This window comes from Labrus bergylta, chromosome 19 (assembly GCF_963930695.1).
Source record: "Labrus bergylta chromosome 19, fLabBer1.1, whole genome shotgun sequence".
NCBI lineage: Eukaryota > Metazoa > Chordata > Actinopteri > Labriformes > Labridae > Labrus > Labrus bergylta.
Window position 1 is genome coordinate 14,110,064 of NC_089213.1, and position 22,200 is coordinate 14,132,263.

General features: G+C 42.7%; 2 protein-coding genes across 2 annotated transcripts in view; both read right to left on the reverse strand.

The window, feature by feature from the left end:
• The window catches only part of trit1 (tRNA isopentenyltransferase 1), a gene marked incomplete in the record, with an annotated part of 38,583 nt that extends 37,723 nt beyond the window's left edge, over nucleotides 1-860 (reverse strand). The window contains 1 exon segment of the mRNA XM_065948536.1: nucleotides 675-860. Within this exon segment, the coding sequence (XP_065804608.1) occupies nucleotides 675-833 (159 nt within the window).
• Nucleotides 861-2,558: 1,698 nt separating this feature from the next.
• myclb (MYCL proto-oncogene, bHLH transcription factor b) lies at nucleotides 2,559-8,318 on the reverse strand. Its single transcript, XM_020643187.3, has 3 exons — nucleotides 8,072-8,318; nucleotides 6,472-7,162; nucleotides 2,559-4,835 (listed from the first exon to the last, which is right to left on the reverse strand). The coding sequence occupies exons 2-3, from the start codon at nucleotides 7,115-7,117 to the stop codon at nucleotides 4,030-4,032; spliced, it is 1,452 nt and encodes a 483-aa protein (XP_020498843.2). The 5' UTR covers nucleotides 7,118-7,162; nucleotides 8,072-8,318; the 3' UTR covers nucleotides 2,559-4,029.
• Nucleotides 8,319-22,200: the final 13,882 nt, after the last annotated feature.

Here is a 22,200-nt window from a genome sequence, read left to right on the forward strand (position 1 = left end):
TCATCATCAGTCATATCCAGAATAGCCATTTGAGCATTAACTGTGAAAAAGAGATACAGGACAGGAGGAAAAAAACTAAAGGGGGACGTAAAGGTGTCATACACAGAGACCGAAATCAGTTTTGTGAACGACTGCAAAGGACTGTCTCTTTCCTTTTTTGCTACACTAGGCTATTTCAGTGTCTGGCCTCTTAAGGAAGACAGAATCTGCTGGATGTGTTTGAGGAGGATGTGTGTTACAGGTGTTGTTGTTGCCTCTAATAGCTGCTGTGTCTCTGCAGGCTCCTTCAGGCCCTGCAGACATGACAATGTGGATCAGACACGTTCAGAGGGACTCAGCTAATGTCACAGAAAGGCTATCTAAGGTGAAGGTTAGTTTTAAATACGAGTCAGTGCAGATGTTAAACTCACAATGGTAAAAGATTAGTCGGTTTTAAAAAAAATAAACTGTTCATCTTGATATGCGCTTCAACTCGCGTTTGCTATCCTGCGCAAGGTAAACCACATTTAACTTAATACGACTACATGTTCAAAAAAAGTTCGATGAAGTTGGATAACAGTCTCCTGCGTAAAACCAGCTGCAACAGCAGATGTTTTATTTAGCTTTATTTGAGGCGTTATGGCTGCCATGACAAGGACTTCTCGGGCATTTGCTCGTTTTAACAGTCCTCCTACCTGCATGGAGTCGGCGCTGATTATTTCTCCCCGGAGCCGCTTGCCGATCTCGATCGCCAGCTTGGACTTTCCAGTTCCGGTAGCTCCTAAAATCACCACCAACGACGGGACCATCGCTCTCCTCAGTGCACACTGCACGCTGCGAGCGGACGCCGCCATGATGCTGCTTCCTCGGCACCCAGCTGACGGCCGCGCGCATGCGCAGTGTGCATACAGAGCGGAGGTGGTCTCTGTTACCAGGCAACAGCCCGCCGGTAATCGGGCAACTGTGATTGATTGGGGCTCAAATGCTGGGTCTTTCATAGGGGACTAAATTATGTAACTATTTGAACATGTGAGCCTTTTTGATGTGAAGTAAACACTCTGACTGTCACATATAGACTCAGCTATTATAGGGACATGATCTGACACCACCAGTTCATTTAGAAAATATTCACTGAACGGATTCATCCCGCTTGTGAACATATCAAATTGCTGATGACGTTTTCAGTGTTTATGAAATTGTATGTAGGATTCCAGTATGGTTAGTATGGTTTCTATGGAAACAGAGCTCTGCAAGGGAGCAGGAAGCAGGGAACAGGGAGCTAAGACGCTTGTTGCCATGGCAAAGATGCCAGAATGGGTTACCTTGGAGACTGCTGGAGAGAACAAATGCAAAAGGGGAGAGAGAGAGAGGTGTTCACTCATACAGGTGGTGTGAATGATTTTTGTTTTCCTGTTATCCAGTTCAAATTAAGAGAGTGTGTTTACACATAACTACAGAACAGTGATAAATATTCCTTCTGTGTGTGGACACATTATGCCTACAGAGAAGACAAACAGGTTATTTATGATGTCAAACCATACGTTTATTATTTTTTCTGACTTACTCTTCATACATAGAGGCTTATGAGGTACATAAAAAACAAAACAAAGTGCTGAGACGAGGCTCCGAAGTCACCATAGTCAAACTCCCAAGGTAATAAGCAAGGTCAACCGCTATCATGACTGTGACCAAAACAAGTCAAACAATTATTTAAAAAATATTGACAAACCACTACAAACAGTCCAACCTGTTGAAAAACAAAACATCAGGGCTGACGGCAGTTTGTGCCAAATGAATTAGCAGAATTAAATTACAGCTGGTGCAGAGGAAGAAAAGAGAAACATTCATGATGATATCCGGATGTATTTGTTTAGCCAAGTACATCATGACTCCTCTGATATCACACTCTCTTTCCCTCCATGTCGGGCTAGCGTTATATTATAAATATACAGCATATAATAACAGGGGGTGTTTCCCCTCAAGCACGGCCTGTGGCCCTGTCACAGGGGCTACGGCGTACTTGGGAGTTTCCTGAGTGCTGCTGAGAGCAGGGCATGCTACTCATAATTGAGTCATTTACAGTACTAGCTCCAAGGCTACAGTGTTCTCTGATGCATGGCTTATTATGGGACAATAGGGAGCACCGGGCTTGCTAAAAAGCAGAGACAAAGTGCTCACAATATAGGGTCACTAAAGGCTATGCAAAGCAAGAAGTTTAATCGGTAGATCCTCTTAATTCCCCCTCCTCCTCCACACCACATTTGAGAGAGTGCTACAGCTAGAGTGATTGGATTGGATACAGGAGCATTCAAGTGCTTTCCCCAGAGAGAAAGCAGACCATACATGCTAATCTTCAGCACACAACCACCAGTAAAGCCCTGCATGCTACAATAACAAAAACAGTCATTAGCTCACACTGCAACACAACTTGGTAGGAAAATATAGTATAAAACTTTTGTCAACTCTTGACTTGTACAAATAAACAAACTCCAGAGACAGAAAAAGTAACAAACAGTAAAGAAAATAATTAGGCAATGCAAAAAAACAAAAAAAAAGTAGTGACAAAGTGGCTAGTGTGATCAATGTTCAGTAAGTGTTTTATTTTGACTCTTTTTCATAATCATTTTATTAACAAAAATAGAAGCTTTGAGTTATCTTTGAAAAGCCGGCAAGCTATAGTCCCCAGGTCAGGACTCAGGGCCGAAAGAAAACTAGGATGAGTTTAGTAGACAGCTCTGGTTTTGGTTTGGAAGGACTGTACAGTAAAGGGTACTATATACATATCATCCAACAGGATAATCTACGTACATTGAAAGGCTTCTATAGGCTTTACATCGAATGCAACAAAAAGAAATCAACTCACAAAAATCAAACAGCAAGATGAAAGACACGTACAGTTGGAACACACTGGGCTTCATCTCCAAGCAAAAAAAAAAAAAAAAAAAAAAAAATAGGCTTTTTCATGTTGCTAAAAATTACAGATTCTTAAGCCATTTCACATTTTTGGTGGTTCATTTGAAGCCAATATTCACCTTTTAGCTCGTCTCCATGGCACACATATTACATATAGAGTGATATCTATGGATCCTGTAAGAGTTTTGCAAGTGTTTAAAAATTGATAAGACAATCAAATTCAAACAATGCCTTCATGGCAATAGATTTTCTTAATGTCTCCAAATACTGCTACAAAACCGGCTGTTTCTGCGAACATGGTGCTGCTTCCCAGACATTGATGATGCAAGATAGAAAAGCTGAAGTAATAACAGGAAACCCTGCAGGCACTGAAGCGAGGACTTATCCTGAGCTTTTTTCAGAGGTGTATTTTGTATCTTTCCAGTTGTAACATTATCATTGCAAGGCTCTGTATATAGTCCCACTACAGCCCACATCCCCATTACCATTAAGCACAAAGTTTGATTGTTCAACTGAGGACATGGAAAAGAAGAATCAGAGTGAAGGTTACATGCTGTGGAGCATGAGAGAGGAAATGAAAACTGAAGCAGAAAAAAAGCCACAACCTGATAACAAAATGTACAAGTTGTATGCCAAACACATGAACCTTAAGGTTGCTTTTAGCCTGATGACACACAGAAAGTAGAGACATCACTGCTGTGCAAGCACACCATGCTCATTCATGACCAAGGTGACGTCTGAGCAGACCATGCAGCAGTTAAACTGCACAGGTGCAGCAGTTTTGCTGCTAGAAAAACAAGCCTTCATGTAGCAAGCAGTAGATTTTCAGTTGTTTTTGTTATCAAGGGGGAATACAACAGTTTAACAAACCTATATTGAGTAACCATGGACATATGAATCTGCCCGTAAGATAACCCATAAAATCAGTCCCTAGCTTGCTGTCCTGACTGGCTTTACGACCTTGTCAATCACTCAGAAGCTAATGTGCAAACCACAAAAGTAGAAAACAAACAAACAAAAATCCACCCGCACAATTCCAACGTGACCAATTCAAAGTGAACTTTAGTGTCTTTTGTCCTTCATGTTGTCCCGTACAGTTCTGTGAGTGTACATGTGTGTGACAGCCGACCCTGCCGCTCAGGATCGCTTCAGGTGTGCCAGCCGCTGCAGTAGCTGCAGCTGCTTGGCTTTCAGCTGCTTCCGCTCCTGAGCCTTCTGCCTTTCGCTGGCGTGCAGCTGATGCAAGTACTCCGTGGCTCGCGTCAGGATTGCCACCTTCGGCGTCTTTGGGCAGTCCGCTAAGCCGGGGATCTCGTCCCGCAGGGACAGGAAACGCGAGCGCAGGTCGTTCCGTCGTTTGCGCTCCAGAAAGTTGTGCGCCTTGCGTTTGTCCGTGTCCTCACAGTCTGAGGACTGCGGGCTGGAGAGGTGGGGGAAATAGTGGGGCTTTGTCGGAGAGCTGAGGGAGTGAGAGCTTGTCGAGGAGGAGGAGGATGGAGGAGACGAAGGGGATGCTGAGGAGGTAGGAGAGGAGGCGCTGAGGTTGGGCGATTCTGACCTGATCCCAGTCACATGACACTTTCTGCTGTCAAAGTTCAGGGGGGCATTGCCAGGCCGGGGCTGCTGGTAATGAGAGTTCTGGTGAAGCTGGGAGGCCTGGGTGGAGACCTCCTGTCGGACCCTCTTCCGAGGTGGCTCGGCTGGTTGGGGGAGTGTGTCTGGGGAGGGTGCAGCATAGTTGTGCTGCTGTTGGTGAATGGAGATGTGGAAACGCTTCATGCCAGGGTCCAGGGGGTCCGCTCGCACTGTGATGGTCACCGGTTTACGAGTTTTGACCAGTCGATGAGGTTTGCGCCGCTGCTGCTGCTGCTGCTGCTGCTGCTTGTGCTCCACTGTCACCACGTCAATCTCCTCGTCATCATCATCTTTCTCATCTTCATCATCTGAAACAGCAAAGGTGAAGGCATTAAATTCCATGCTTGAGTTGGAAAGAGTCTGGACATGAGATGACAGCTTAAGTTTAAAAGCTGAGCCACCTCACAGGAAGTCTACTTTGAGAAATCAAAAGTCTCTAAAAAAAAAAAAATAATAACTCCATTTCTAGATTAAATCCACCTGCTTTTATACACACACTGCAGAACACAGTCTTACAGAAGGATACACTGCATCAGGTCTGCTCCCTGAGTGGATATTAGCTGTCTTGATTTGCTCTTGTGGACCACTATAATAAGAGACAGACTTAGTGGCACACTTAGAATAATTTTCTGCTCTTTCAATTAGAATGAAAATAAAAAAAAAGGTATCCTAAACAAGGACAGGTTTTACCAACTTGTTTCCCGCCAACAGACTTGACTTGTGATTTTTTTTTCCAATGATCTTGTAAATTTAAACACACCTTTGAGAGTAATTGCACCACTGATTATTTGACTGCTCAGAAAGCTGTACGCTTTGTATGGATAACACAGTAAAGATGGGACACAAAAGAGGTATATGACAAAAGGTTGACATCTTATATTACAAGGCATGCAGAATGAATTCCCTTGAGCAGCCTCATAATGACTCTTTATTGGCGCTTAAGCTTACACATTATTCCCATGATTGCTCATCCTGCTCTTCTTTGAGCTCATATTATCCCCCGAAATGGTGTGACACACCGCTTCAAACTCCTGTCAAAGAATTCTGCAGCCCTAGTCGACCTCCTAAATGGCTAATCCTGCTCTATTCACAGCGCGGGCTGGCTCCGACCAAATCCACCCACTGACACAATTGGCGCAGCAGCCTGTTGAGTGGAGGAATGCAGCAACAAGTTTCCTTTGTGACATTCCACACACCATTATGCATGGTCCAATCGCTGCATCACATGGCAGCCGGCATACTCAATTTCTACTGAAAATGGGAAAAAAGTGATTTTGGAGTGAGGGGGAATTCTGGCTACACATAAATAAAATCTCCGCAAGTGTGCACTTTCCTTCCTTCCTTCCTTAAAGTTCATGTAATTAGCCTTTGAGTAGCCCTCTCTTATTGAATTTCTTGTCAAAACTGAGCCAGGCGAGATGCAGAGAGGATATTGTTATCAAAAGTCAGACTGGAGGAGCAGGGAGAGGGAGCAGCTGGTCTGCTGGAGCTCAGCCAGGCAGCAGATGTTTCAATGGGCGTGTCGCTCTCAGGGCTTCAAGCATGTGTTGCATGCACCAAGGTAACGCAATGCAGTCATCATGTGCCATGCTGAGCCTTACTGCCAGATAATGGCTAATCAAAGCAAAATATTAACTCAGTGAGTGAAGCAATCGTTTTAACTCAGGCCAAGTTAACCTCAAGACACCCTAGAAAAAGCACCTTAATAAATAAAACTATGATAAAAGAAATAATAAGCTATTATAGGAAACCCATCATAATATGTGTGTTTGTGGTCACTTATATTCATATAGAGCTATATCATATAGATATAGAAGCTTAACCAGCCAGAAATCTCACTTCACCACAATATAGCAGTCAATGAAATATTGGGCTATAACCTAATGCTAATATTGTTCTCCCCTATAGAAAAGTGTAATTTGGCATATTCCATCCGTTACTGACCTGATGAGTCGCTGTGAGACTCTGAACCAGAGGACACTTGTTTCTTGCATCCCCCGGATAACGGGAAAGTGAGGACCGCAGCCGGGTCCACGCAGTCCGACGCCAGTCCGCTGAGAGCCGAGGCGTCGGCGGGGGCAGCCTGCGCTCTCCCCGGGGATGTGACGGCAGAGCCGGCTGCGACTTTGGCGGCCGCCCCCGTCCCGGGCAAAGACGCGCAGCGCTCCCCGACAACTCTCTCCAGCTGCTGTCCAGCCGAGAAGCCGCTCCACATGCAGTCCTGGATGATAATGGAGCTCAGGTTCCCAAAAGAGTCATTGGCCGTGGTCAGCTTGCAGGGCAGGTCCTGCTGCTGCTGCTGCTGCTGCTCGTCCTCCTGCCCTAAGAACTGAGACACCCACTCCAGCTTGTCCCCTAGACTCGGGCAAAGCAATCCGACCCTGCCCGACCCCTCCACTGCCCGGATAGGCGACATGGGCGGGGTTGGTACCAGCTCGAATTTCTTCCATATGTCCTCGCTGGGCGCTGTGGACTTAAAGAAATCCTCGTCCGGATCGTGGTGGTCGTCGTAGAAATAATGTTGGTAGTGGTCAAGGTGGTCCATGTCCCAGTTTTCATATCGAGGCGCGGTGGAGCTAATGCCCGGCATGGGGGCTGCAGGCAGGGGGGGTGAATCACTCCCTGTTCCCTCTGTCTGCAGGGGGAGAGAGAGAGAGAGAGCACACAGTTGTAGGAGAACTGAGCCTTATTCTCATCTAAATAATCACACCCCTGTCCGCAGACATGTTGCCCTCTGGGGCAAAGGCTTGATTCTGTGGCCGCGCATAATGCAGCTATTTTGGACGCATCACACTGGGTTAATTATAATGTTCGGAACAGCAACATATCGACCTATTTTTTTTTATTCATTTTTTTATTTTGAAGCGACAAAAACATTCACTGAGGTGTAACAGACAGCCTAGACGAAGTACCTGCCGTACCAGAACACGGTGTGCCACTTAAGAACACAACTGAGTTCCTCATCCGGAATTTAACAAGTGCCACAAACAGGCGAAGCATGAGGAGATTGTGCTGACATACAATCCTGTGCCGAAAAGCGGCAAAGTTCAAGTGAAACTCTTCTGTTTAGCTGCTGAGAAGTTCAAGTTTCGCAACAGTGTTTCATTACATAACTCTGTTTTAGTAGTGGGCTATACTGTGCCCAAGAGAGAAGGGGGGGGGGGGAGACGATGGGAGGCTTTCTGCTTTCTGCTGACTTCACGGCAGCAAATAGAGCGATTAAATTAGACTGAAATATATTAATTGGATAGATAGGTACCCGTGCTGCCTGCCAATAAAAGAAGAGGGGTAGCCGTATGTAAAGTAGTTTATCTGACTCCTCCTCGGTACAACTCCCTATCAGGCTCAAAGAATTCAGCTGCGACTGAAGAGCGCCGATCACTTAATTAAGCTGCAGATGCGCAAGAAAAAGCTTCAAACTAAGACTCCGAGCGACCGAGTTATTCGCTGAACCCTCTTCCCTGCACTTGTGCATTCACATCATTTAGAGGTGAAGTTACTGTAGTCTACAAAAAAAAAAAAAAAAAAAAAGAAGAGCTTTTACCTGGTGTTGAGTGTGAAAATCCTCTCTGTGTACTCATAGATCAGCCGTGCGCATTTAAGTGTCCAAAAAAGCAGCGGCGACAAAGATGCCTTATAATCCCGCTGATCCCGCTTGCTGTCTGTTCCAGGTAGTAAACAGTCGCGAAAGGTAACCGAGTCCGTTTGGTCGCGGTCCCACCACTCACACAGAGCTGAACAGGCTTTGGTTGTGGTCACTTTTCTTTGCCGACTAGTGCACTCTATGATCCGGGGGAAGGAGAGTTGGCTAATATGCATAGAAGGCGGGTCGTAGTAGCAAAGCCACGCCCCCGCTTAAAGGCGCAGCTCACACACAAAGACGCGCAGTTATGTGACACTGATTGCAAAAGATGATAGGCCTACTGCTCTGCTTTCGCAACAATTAGGCAAAGATGACTGTGTGTGTGTGTGTGTGTGTGTGTGTGTGTGTGTGTGTGTGTGTGTGTGTGTGTGTGTGTGTGTGTGTGTGTGTGTGTGTGTGTGTGTGTGTGGAATTGTTAACACTCTTGTGATCATAATGCTTCATAAATAGTCTTTAATAAGGAATGCAGCCTCTACAAAGGGAGAGACAAGCACTTCTATGTGTGTGTGTGTGTGTGTGTGTGTGTGTGTGTGTGTTTCATGTGAACATATGGCTGCAGTATCTGATGTCGTCCATGCATCTCGTCGTCTTTGTAATCAATATCAAGCTTATGATGTAGAGCCCTCCCTCTGAGAGAGTCAATATGAAAGCAACGCTCTGTGTCTGCAGCGTCATGTGTGTGTCTCCTTGTCAGCTGCACACACACACACACACATACGCACACATGCTCAGACACACACACACACACACACACACAAACAACTGCTGGCACTTGTGTTTCTTGCCATATGTAACGCTCCTGGTATTGCCTTCTCAAGAGGCTGTCCTGCAAACACTTTGGCACACTATCTTCTGGATGACGATTGGGAAACATCCTTCCACTACTCCTCTAAAGTTCCTCCTACATTCTCGTGATGAAGCAGACTGCGTGAAATCCTTGTCTGGCCATCTCATCTTTCCATCAAACTTGGACACCCTCCTCTTTCTCTGTCTCCTGTCACTCATCCTCTATTCTTTCCCCCCCTCAGTTTTTACCCCTGCCTACTTTTCTCCCACCCTCTCTTGCCCCCCTCTTGCGCTTTATCCCCAGTCACCCCTGATCAAAAAGATCTTGACCCAACATGAAACAGCGAGACTTTAGAGGGTTATATCCTCCCTTTCCCAGGAGAGAGCCCACAAAGACGTAGAACTAACAGACTGGAGAAACAGAAGCAGCAATCTTTCAATTTCACCGTCTGTATAATGTTCTCGCTCTTAGCGTGTCCCGCTCCTTATCCCTCTTTCTCTCTCTGCTTTTATCTCATTCCTCTCTGTCTCCTGCCTTGTTACATACTTTGAAATGCTTAATCTGCCTCCCCGCTTTGAATTAATCATCAAAAGTGAACGGGTGCAAGGACCAGCTTCTTTAAATCAAAAGAAAAGGAATGGCTTTTTAGATAATATAAGAAGATTAATTGAGGTTATCCTTGCTTTTGAATCCCCACTTTTTAGAGCATTTATAATCAGATAAATGTGCTCTGTTAGATTTTAAAGCAATATGTCCTTGATATGCAAAAGTGAATATGATGCTAGAAAATATTCTCTGCAAGCATATCCCCACATGGATGTTTTGTGGTCAGGCTCACAGGGAAATAGTTAATTTACAGTAAATCCCCTATGGATTAGAGAGCTGTGTTTGCATGAAAAAAAGGAGGGACTACTTTCATCTCATCAGTCTCTCCATATTTTAAAAGAACACCCATGCATACTGCACAGAAATGCGAGAGGCAGTCTCACAGGATTAGTGAAATGTTAGCATGATTTACCCATTAAGCGATATCTGCTCACAGAAAAGAGAAGCTGGAGGTGTTGATCTGCACTTTGCATGTTTATATCAAACATAAATGAGCAGTGGAAAATGACATGAAGTAGAATCCTGCTTGATGACCTTTAATTCAAACATTTTAGGCATGTGTATTTGCTTTCTTACAAAGTGTATTGTGAGTGGATTGATACTGACTGAAGGGAAACTGAATGTAACACTAAATAATTGCCAGCTTTAGACATTTAGAGCCATTATTTATTTATTTGTTTTGTTTTTTTACATAGACTTACAGTAACATTGGTGCAGTAATATTTAACCATTGCATTGCTCTTAGTGTTCATAGCAAAAGGCTACACCTGTACACGTGAGGATGAAAGATCGCTTGTATAGTATTACAGCCTGTTTTGCAGTGTTTAATGAAGCAACAAACTTGCACACCTTGTATTCAATCTGAAAGAGCCTATTCTCAGTGAGGAATTCTTAAAGTCTATTTGTCAAAATGTCGTTCTATTTCCTATGCTAACAAGTGTGACATAACTTAACTTTATTATCAATGACCTAACTGTCCTGCTCTCTGTCCCCACGCTCGTCTTTCTGCATAGTTTTTAAATATTTAATTCCAACAAGATACAGCAAGTAAAGATGGCCACATCAGTTTATCACTTTAATCAGAGTCTGGGGGTTTCAGCCTAAATCAGAGACTAAAAACAATCACGTACAGAAGTTGTTGTGTTCCTTCTACATTTCTCCTGCAGCCTTTTGCTGTAAAAACTGTGACAATGTTTATTACATTTAAATGTAAGATGATGTTCTCTTTTCATTAGATTATGTTATATTCAGTGATGCTGTAATGATCCCCATGGGGCTGTTGCAGCAGCAGTGTCATTACTAGTGTACGTGTGTTTGTGTGTATGTGTTTGTGTGTGTGTGTGTGTGTGCCTATAAGGTTTGTGTCAATACAGAGGCTGGCTTATTTAACTCTCCCCACCTGAAAAATATAACAGGAACATTTTCATGCCATGTAATTATTCATTGCCTCTTAGTAAGGTGATTTATTAAACTGAGGGAGGAAGGAAGGAAGGAAGGAAGGAAGGACAAAAAAGGGAGGCATTGAAGGAAGAGTGATGGCCAGGAACGTAGGTGGGGAGAAGAGACATGAAGGACTGACCCAGCCCTCTTCCTAGGTCACCCTTCAAGTCATTCCTCTAAGCACCCCCACACCATCTGACTCTGACCTTCCAGACTGATCGATGACACCTATAGGCTGGGACCCACCCATCAGTGCGTCTGTGGTGTCTGAGACGCCACAGGTTCCCTTCATGTAATCTGGGAGACTGCAGAGGAAAAGTGACAGCTGTTACCCACTGGATGGTGTTGACCTCCTGCTGACACACACACACACACACACACACACACACACACACACACAGTAAGGGAGAGGATTGCCTTTCAGTCCAGATGCTCATTATATCGAGCTATACTACACTGACCCCCCCCCCCCCCCGCCACACACACACACACGCACACACACACACACACACACACACACACACACACACACACACACACACACACACACACACACACACAAATACACACAATTCCTGTGTCTTTGTTTAACCTCATCCTATACCCTAATTTCATTTACAGGGTCAGTTTCCAGAAAAGTAAACAAAAATCAAATCAAATATTCTCACTTCCTGCTTGTTTTATCGAGCCAATTAGCTGCTTTGGTTTTGTTTTACATGTTGTAATGCTCATCTCTCATTTCAGCCCCCTGTAGAATACAATGGAGATGAATGCAATTCTCACTGTATTATAAAAAAGCCTTGTTCATTATCACAAGAATTTTAATAACTATAGATATACAGTTGTACTGTGCAAACAAAATCTAAATTCAATTCAGACCTTCAGTATTCCTTATTTGGGTTGAATTTAGAAAAGGGGAAATAGATTTCTCAAAACTTGGAATACAAAACCAACATTATTTTTTAAAGTAATTTTATTGCAATGGTCACACACATCTACTATTAACAGCAGTGCATGGCAGTTTTTTGTGTTATATAACTCAACTCTTTTAGATAAATAACACAGCCAAATCAAGCACAAAATTCATAAAAACTTTCTCTACCTCGTTCCAAAAATGATTATTAAACTGGACATTGAAAGAAAATATCAGCGTAATTCGCCACTTGTTCCCCAAACTCTCTCCAACAATTGGAACCTGCAAGGGGGAAATATTTATTGTGTTGGCAAGGTGATTTTTTATTCATTCTTGTGATTGAGTCCTGCATGCAGTATAACATTTCTGCCAATGTAAAAAATACTTAAGAGTATTTCAGGGACAGACTTTTTTAAGCTTTCAAGTTACTTGTTCGATTGTGGTGTGGCTCTGCTTGACAGATGCGGATTCCATGCTCTTTAGATAAATTAAATGATAATCTTGTGAAGTATCAATGAAATCTGATTAAAAGACACTCATACAGTATATACAATCTTAAAGACGTAGATTCACATTATTCAATGTTCAATTCAGAATAATTGACTGATTAGAAAGAGCTCTTTTTGCAGGTTATAAAACATGTCCTGCACTTCTTTCTATATGTTGCTTGGCAACTACTGAATCCCCTGTGTCATGTGATTTTGCTGTGTAGTAAACTCAGATCTGTCCATTGTCATCTGATGTGCAATGAGGGGGAAATGGCTATAGAGAGCTCCTGCTTAAGCATTAGAGGCACGGGGATCATTGGCATCGTGTAAAACCCAATAGAAAGGGATTGGAGACAGCTCACTTAAAAAAATGTCTGATTGGGGCTCCGATAGCCTGAGGTTGTGACGCACGCCCCATGTACAGATGTAATGGTCCTGTGGGTTCAAGTCTGACCTCGGCCCTTTGCCGCCCTTTGGCTCTCTAATCTGTCTATATCTGCACATATCTCCCTGATGTTTCCAGGATGATCTGTATACAACAACATCTGTGCAGAAACCACAGCTGTTTAAACACATGAGAATTGATTTTAATTAAAAGGGCGGCACAGCTAATGATCAGCAGTTATAGAAAAAGCATCAAGGTGGCAGAAAATCTATTCTGCCTCATGAGGATAAGGGTGAGCAAACATCATCGCTTTCACATGAAATGAACACACTGTGATTTGGAGACAGGTAAGTCAACTTTCTACCGTGTATGGGTTTGCAGGAGCCCTACCCAAATTACACACACACACACACACACACACACACACACACACACACGCTCATGCACACACATATACACGTGTGTACTTTTGACTGACAAGCTGTTGCTCCTCTGCTTTCTTCAGTGACTTTTATTGCATTCTGGGTAGAAATCAATTCTGGAGGAACAGGCTGTCAGCACAGTCTGTACCCTGGAGAGAGAAAGAGGGAGAGAGAGAGAGAGAGAGTAAGAGAGAGAGAGAGAGAGAGAGAGAGAGAGAGGTTGTGAGTGTGAAAAAGAGAGCGGTCTATGAGTGTGTGCATCAAAGAGCAAGGGATTAACAAGTGTCAAGCAGGAGGAGAGAAGAAAACGTGGAAATGGAGAGAAGAGATGAATCAGAGAATAGGACGTGGAGACAACGGTGGAGGAGAGGGACATGCTATGATATATCATCGGGGTGAGGAGAGAGGGAGGGACAAAGACGGGGGGGAAGAAAAAATAGAACCAGCATGATGGAGATTTCTGGAGGTGAAGAAATCGTGGTTCACAGGAACAGACTTGAAGAAAACGCTCCAATTACATAACTGATATCTGGCAGGGGAGTGTTACTGAGCATTCTTGAAGCATTGCACACTCCGACGCAAACACACACACACTGACAGATAGGTACACAAACTCACGAACACATTCAGTCAACAAAGGAGTACAAATAATCCCACACACGAGTACAAACTGTAGTAAATAAACAAAACTGAATGGTAGTCTGCTAACATTCCCTTTGACGACTCGCCTGCTGTTTTGCATTGCATAACGTACATGCAAAATGTCAGGGAAATCATCAGTGTGTGTGTGTGTGTGTGTGTGTGTGTGCGTGTGTGTGTTACCAACGTAGCTGATTGCTTTGAATGTTTCTACAGAGTTAGGTTGCCTTTCTGCTCATGTTGGTGTTATTGTTTGTGTTTTGTTCTCTTGGCCTCTCCACACCAGCAGACAGCTGTTTGTAAGTATTGGTTGATTTCTCTCAATTGATGCCTCATCATATAAAATGTTATGTTCACTGGGAACATTGTATTCTTTTATTGTCCATCGGGCATTCAGCACTGTTAGTAATCACTGATGATGCAATGATAGATTACCAGAAAATGTGGGATGAGCTCAGGTGGCCTCCAGCTGACCAAAGCATTCAGAGATGTTTTTGCAATCTAATCTTTTTACTAATTACCTTTTTATAATTTTGCAGACCATTTTTTTTAAATTTCTTTTGAGGTTTATTTTTGGGCTTTTTATGCCTTTATTTAGAGATAGGACAGTGGGTAGATTCAGAAATTGGAGAGAGAGAGAGAGATAGAGAGAGAGAGAGAGAGAGAGAGAGAGAGAGAGAGAGTGGGGACAGACATGCAGGAAAGGAGCCACCGGTCGGATTCCAACCCGGGCCGCCTGATAATGACTACATCCGCCATACATGGGGCGCACACACCAACCACTAGGCTACCAGCGCTCCCATTGTTGACCAATTTTGACTAATAACTTCTAATCATTCTATCTGTTTGTCTCTAAATGTGTGCTATTTTTTTTAAAAAGAGATGGTAAACAGGACTCAAATGAACATGAAAACTCGGTCAAATGAAGTTTAATCTGTCCAAACTATTGATTGTGCTCATGACTGCCATGGGTCCTACTTTAAAGCATCACACATCACCACAAGGTTGGGTTTAGGAGGTGGAGTTTTTCTTTATTGTGTAATTTTTTTTGTCAGACCTGGAGAAAGATTTGAGGTGTTGTGCATGCATGGCCTGAACAGGGCTGCTGGTTACACCCTGTGACCGGCAGCTGAGTGCCGTCATAGAGAAGCAACTATTGTTCCCAGAACAGAGCAAGAATAACGCTCAGACCAGATCTGGTCCTAACATCGTGCATCGACTCGTGCAAGCAGGTAGTCATGATGAACCTCGCTGTTCCCTGGGAAGACCAGATGGAGGCGGGACATGAGTACAAGAAGGCCAAATATCTCCATCAGGAGCGCAGTAGCAATGACAGTACATTTCTATTTCACTGATGTTTTCAAGGGAAACATTTGAACATTTTAACATGATCCTTGTTTCTTACAGTAGTTTATTCGAAGTTCCCAGGGACTCAAGTCAATGAATCTTTGAGGTTAGCTAACAGGTGCACATTTTCTCAGCCAGCAGACAAATATCAACATAAGTATTGATTTGGCTTTCTCCTCCTGAATTCTACTCTGATATCCTCTCAGCGTTAGCTCAGTTAGGGTATCTCCTCAGGGAAACTCTTCAGCTGCCACATGCTCCACAATGTCCACCAGCCAGTTGAAAACTTTGTTGCCACTTGGCAAACAGCAACAATAACAAGTTATTTTTAAGCTGTTCTACTTAGATCAGCCGTTTGTTTCAGCCAGAAACAGCATGTGAGGGAGCCAAAACAGAACCAGTGATGTTTCTGCCGAGTCAGATGATAACTTTCTGTGGGTCCGTCACCAAAAGTCACCTATAACTTGACTTTTAATCAATCATTGTGAAATAAACACAGTGGTAAGAACAGACTGGAGTGGACAGGATAACAAGTAAGAGTTCCCTAAAATGAAAAATGAAAAAATAAGCACAAGAAGGAGAGATATTCTTGTAAGACGATTTATTTTGTCTGGCTTAAAAGTGATAGTTCCCGTGGTATGACAAAGGGTTGAAAGGAATGCTCAAACGCTAAGAGGAGGTCAAGTCTGGGTTATGATCATCACAGGTGTGTTGGTGTGAGAATAAAACACATTTCATCTGCAAATGGGGAAGATATTCCAATGACTTATTGAACACCAGTTAGTCCCACGCGTTTATTTTCTGTGGCCAGTCATTTTTGACCTAGAGCCCCTCAGATTGGTAAGGCCTGTAAGGAACCTTTAAAAAAATGGTGAAAACTAACATTGCTTATTGTATGTGTTCAAATGTCATGGTGTAAAACCGTGAAGCCTAATCAGTCAGAAAGAAAAAGCACAAGGTGTTTGTGACAACAGAAAGTTGTCTGAAGCAAAGAAAAGCAGCATCTCTGTGTTCCTGTGCAGCTTAAAGCACGTTGCATTGAGTCTGTCACCAGCTGTGTCCTCTCTGCTGCAGATCAGAACCTGCTGTTCAGTTAGTGAGACATCTAGCGGTGGGAATTAATGCGCCTCACGTCTTGACTTGCTGGAGGGAACATTTGACTGGCGCGCTGGCCTTGAAGCTGAGAATGCAAAGAAACAGCGGTGCTATTTTGTCTGCACGTTTTCTCTTCGTTTTCATGCATTCTTCTGCATGATCAGACAATTCTCTGCATATTGTACATCATGTCCACAATCTGAATTACAAAAAAAAAAAAACACATTAGGGGAAATGAGGGCAAATTGTTTGCAACCACATGAGAGATTTTTTTTTTGTTGTTGTAGTTTTAAGTGCAGCTACAGCCTTGAATGTGTGTTTTTACACAAACAGAATAAGAACCTCATTTGACCTATGAACACAGTTGAGATGTAACCTTGACGGGCTGATACACAACAGACGATGTATGTTCAGGCAAGATCTTAGCCAACATTTTGACACAGAGCAGATGTCAAAACAACACTAGTTAACATGGTAAATATCATGAATAAACATCTATGGGGCAATTAATGTCTTAGTCTGCAAAGCTAGAATTAAAACTGGGTTTCATCTCTAGCTTTACTTTACTTCAAGATTCTGTAGTGAACACATTTTTTGTCAAGCTTTTTTGTCCTGTAAATATACTGTGTTGGTTTCTGCTGAAACAAACTTTTTCTATCTTTTAAAATTCAAACATATTACACACTAGGTGTTGGGGGGGGGGGGGGGGGGCGACAGTAGCTCAGTCTGTAGGGACTTGGGTTGGGAACCGAAGAGTCTGCATAGCAGTGTGTAGCAGCCCCACTTTGACATCTCTCCACTAATGCATGTCCACAGGTCCTGTGTGTGATTTGGGCCTGTGTGTGAGAAGCATGTCTCTAAAATAACAGGGTAAAGCAGAATTTCCCTCAGGGATTAATGATTTGAGTTTTTTAAATCAGTCTGGATAGGGGAGCACTTGATTTGCTTCTCCTGACTCCGACCTCCTGGCAGCAATATTAAAATACGTCTTTAGAAACTGTCAATCCTCCCCGCATGATGGACTTCCATCAATTCTGATGGACCTTTTTGCTCAATAAAGAGCAAAATGGGGAAATGTAATCTCTGATTTAAGGCCTTGGCACTCATATTCACATTAAATTGGAACTCTATGAATCCAATGACCTGCATGTGTTCAGACTTTTGAACAAAACCTATTTCAATCTCTCTTGATTTGAAATGACATTGCTTCCTCACATTTGTGCTGGTGACATGTTAACAGCTGCAGCTATCAATAATCTGTCACTTGAGTCAACGTTGTTGTCAACTCGCAGTATTTAAGGGGTTGCTCAACAAATTCATTAAGGGAAAAAAATGCATTTGAGCTTTTTTTTTTAAACTCATTAAACATCAAGAGCTTTGCTGTTTGGGTTAGTCTGCTTATGCATTGTTTTCAACAGCAACAATGATAGGTGGAAAGCGCTGATAACAATTTGTTTACCCCCCTGCTAGTAAACAAACAACAACACTAGTGCCTGTGTGGCCGCTGGATGTGTAACTGTATGCTAATGTGTTCACCATATTAACTTTATCGACTTATTAAACAGCAATTTAGGAGTCCTCCAAGTGGCCCAAAACATGATGAATGCAGCTGTTATTCTGGCAGAATACTGACTTCATCATTCTAATCTAATCAAAAATAAACGAGAAGAGAAGAAGAAAATAAAGAGAAGTGAGGGAGAAAGTTGGGTAAGGTTTTGGTTAACAGATTACAGGACTTTTATTTTACCTTAAAGCAGATAAAGTCCAACACAGGGTCAGGATTATTTTTTTTGTGTAAGATGACAATTTATTTATGGCTCTGCAGATGGCGAAAGCTAAATAGCTTACATTTTTAGTTGAAGCTTACATGAATTGTTAAAGCTGCAGGTGAGTACAGATGGTGAATGTTTACAGCCTTTGTAAGAGGATTGTATAGATACATGATTTTCAGCACATGTAGTTATATACTCCCAACAAAAACAGTCATTTGTGAGCATATGTGGCGTTTTCCTTAATGGGATGAGGTCGTTGTCTTTGTCCCGGCTGTGCTTTGTGAAATTAGTCAAAAACATTACTATACTTTAAAAGCTCCCCTCTCACTCTATAAGAAAAGAACAGGAGGGTTTATGTGTGCTGTGACTCCTGAGATCGTCTGTAGCCTGGAGGCAGAGGAGGCAGGGATGTGTGGTAACCTACAGATGGGTGCCTGGACACAGATGGACACACACACACACACACACACACACACACACACACATACACACACACACACACACACACACACACACACACACACACACACACAGAAAGGACCCCGCAGAGAGATCAAAGGAGGGAGTGTGGCTTTGGCTTGTCAACAGTGAAGACTGATAGATGGAGGCATCTGTGCTGGGCAGAGAAAGGAGGAAGTGAAGAGAGGAAGAAGAGATCTGCTCATTATCTTCAACATCATGTTGCCGATGCAAAACAGTATTCGTATTTCCTAGAAGGATTTCTTAAGAAGAAAAGCACATTTAAGATCACTTTGTGCACAACTGTTGAATAGTTAACTATAGCAAATATGTGTTGTTTGCTTCCTTAGTACAAATGCGGGTTTCATTGAACTCAGTTCAGGTTTCAGCCTGGAGACACACTGTTTGTTATTCATTTGAACAAACCCTGTTACTGCAGGTGAGAAGGGACAACCACGTCTGTGTTTTTTCTCCATAGGCTCTTGTCAGAAATGCTCAAGCTACAAACGTTGTTGCCCACACAACAGCGGAGGATAAGTGGAGATGAAAGGAAGCGGGAGCAACCGCACCTCGCCTCATAATTATTCCTAATTAAGATTAATTGCCTTTTGAAGAGCTGGGGTAATTCCTATTGGCCCTGTGGGCGTGATTTCCCTCACAGATGATTCAAAACAAAACAAGGCTGTCGACACAGATCGCCTCAGTAGTTAGCATTGTCTCAGAGCACAGTGCTTCATTTATTTCACTCCACTGGTACATTAATCTAAGTACCACTTTAGAGCCCTCAGATGATTCCTAAGAAAATGCTGGAAGATGTTTACAAAGAGATCATCATGTGGTGAAGCAGCCCCCAAAATGATGGAAGACTTTATTCCAAACTGCCGTAAACATTGTTTTTCTGTGGATCGCACATGACTCATGAGTGTAGGAGCACATAGGGATGGGGATGAACCCACAGAGAATTATAAAGTGACTCCACAATCAGCTGTATTCTGCAGAAACTTTTGCCAAATCAACTTTTGCAGTGTTATAATTTTGTAGGTGTGTTTCTGTGGCCCTTAACATGCCAAACAAAATCTGCTAATATAGCCTAGCATGCGTTTGAAATGTATGCTTCTCCAAAACACTTTGAACATCAGACATTTCCTCTCAGTATTATACATAATTAATCAAAAAATAAATCACTGTTAATTAAAAATGAAAGTGATACTCATGGAGTTTGAAGTCCCGCAGGGCTGATTGACTCACTAGAGACAGAAGACACTGAAAGAACTTAGAAGTCACAAACAAGAAGAGGAGAAGCTCAACATGTCTGAGTCTTCAAGCAATGAAATACATTAATGCAGCAAGTTGAAAGTTATACATGCCAAGATGACGATATGACTCTATTATGACATCATCAGACACGAAATACCTCCTCCAGAGAAAAAAGAAGATGTCAACATACTGAGACTTAGTGATTGTGACAAGTCAGTCTCTCGCATGTGTAAAGTTACAAGGAGTAAGCTTTACACTTAAGAAGTTCAAAGTAAAGATGGTATCTGACTTTTTGAATGGAAGACAAAAGTCATTATTTAGGCACTCTTTTTGCGTAATAGTTTGTTGTCACTGAAAGGAAAAATTCACTTCTTTATAGCAAAATAAATCAGTTGTCAATCAATCAGTCAATCTTTATTTGTATAGCGCCAGTTCATAACAAATGTTACATCGAGACACTTTACAAAAAGCAGGTAAAAGACCTTACGCTCTCTTATTTATTATTACAAAAGAGCAGGTAAGAAGACTCATTGTTATATTACATGAGCACAGTGGCAAGAGGCAGAAATCAGGGGAAATCGAGGCTCATGATGAACAGCCATCTACCGAAACTTCGCCAGGTTTGAAAATGGGATTAAGATGAGATCGGAATATTCTATGGCTCCAACAGTCAGTATTTATTTTTTTATTCATAGATTTAATGTTGCTTTTTGTGCCTTTAATGTAGACAGGACAGCGGATAGAGTATGACATCAAGGCGAGAGAGTGTGGGGAACGACATGCGGGAGAGGAGCCACAAGCTGGATTCCAACCCCCGAGCCGCCCACTTGGAGGACTACAGCCTCCATACATGGGGCGTGGGCACTAACCTCTGCACAACCAGCAGCCCAACAACAGTCAGTATTTTAATAAAAAAATAACAAAGTTTTGGAACTAAGCTTGTCAAAACTTCTGGTACTTCAATACTTTTTGATACCATGTGTTTTAAAACAATACAATCACTGTTATGTATTGACTGGGAGCATCAAAAAAACTGAAGTTTTTTAAATTAACTTGCAGAAGTATGTTGTCAACATATCTGAGCAATTCAGACAGTGTTCAGGAGTTTGTTAATAATTGAAAACAAGAAAGTACCCAATATATGGTGCGTAGGACTTCTACTTTTGTTGCTGTGGTATCATGAACATGCTACACAAACATAGGCTGAAATACACACACATGCACAAACAGGATCCTGTGGACATGCATTAATGGAGAGGTCTCAGAGTGAGCAGTTTTGGGGTTCGGTGCCTTGCTCAACGGCGCCTCTGCAGTGCTCAGAAGGTTGGACTGGCACCTCTCCAGCTACCAGACCAATTTCAGGACTTGGTCCGTGCCGGGGCTTGAGCTAGCGACCCTCCGATTCCCAACCCAAGTCCCTACAGACTGAGCTACTGCCACCCCAAGCATCTAAGTTTAAAATGAAGGTATATTGACAACCTTGGTTGGAGCACTTGTGATTAATAAGTGCAACGAGTGAGACCACTTTGATGTATTGCTATAAACAGTTAACCAGCCTAAATGTATCTGCATCACATTCATAAAATCACTGAACTGCATGGCTAAACAGTCTGTGGGAGTTTCTCATCATTGTCCAGCATTGACGTAAAGTGTCCTCTGAATGACACATTGTGAGTGTTCAGCACCCACACGCAATCTGCCGCAGAAGACCATATATTCATAGGGTCTCAGTGGGTCCTCACTTCAATACAAAGACTCCCTGCTCTCCCTTCACCCCTTACAAACTCCTTACCTCCCTCTCCACAAGCACAGCAACACCCAGCAATTGTCTCTCCCCATCCCTGCTGAGGAAGACACAATGGTTATCTTTAACAATACCTACTTCTGCTCCTCCTGAAATGTAGCCAGAGTTGAGCAGCCACCGTGTGCTTGAATGTGTGAATCTTCTCTGTATTGTCTGTGGGGCATATGGCCTTCTGACATGGCGGGCAGAGGGTCACAGACTAAAGGAATTCAAGTCACTCTGGGAATCTTTCTGCCTCTGTTACTCTTTAACAAATTTTTTTTTTTATATGGGCACTCATGCTTGAAAATGCAGACACACACCCCAGGGAACCGAATGCCTACACAAGCACAAATATGAAGCAGTTTATATGCAACAAATCATTTGTAAAACAATGTGACTTTACACCTCAACCCCTTTCTGATTCATCCCTGTCAACCTTATAGTCACTCTCCTTTTACTCATATGGTATTTAATCATTTATTTAAATATATAATGATTATATTCTTTGAAATAATAAAGTGTTATTGAGGACAAGCATCCTTTAAAACAGGCAGAAACCCAGACTCTAGGCGGACAGCCGTCTGCCACGACTGGATGAGTTAAGAGAGAGACAATAACAATATTATAATAACAG

Excerpts from the sequence above, each read along its gene's own strand:
- myclb (XM_020643187.3), bottom strand. The coding sequence starts at position 7,117 with ATGCCGGGCATTAGCTCCACCGCGCCTCGATATGAAAACTGGGACATG. Across the intron at positions 4,836-6,471 it reads GTCTCACAGCGACTCATCAG|ATGATGAAGATGAGAAAGAT; the intron begins GTCAGTAACGGA and ends TTGCTGTTTCAG.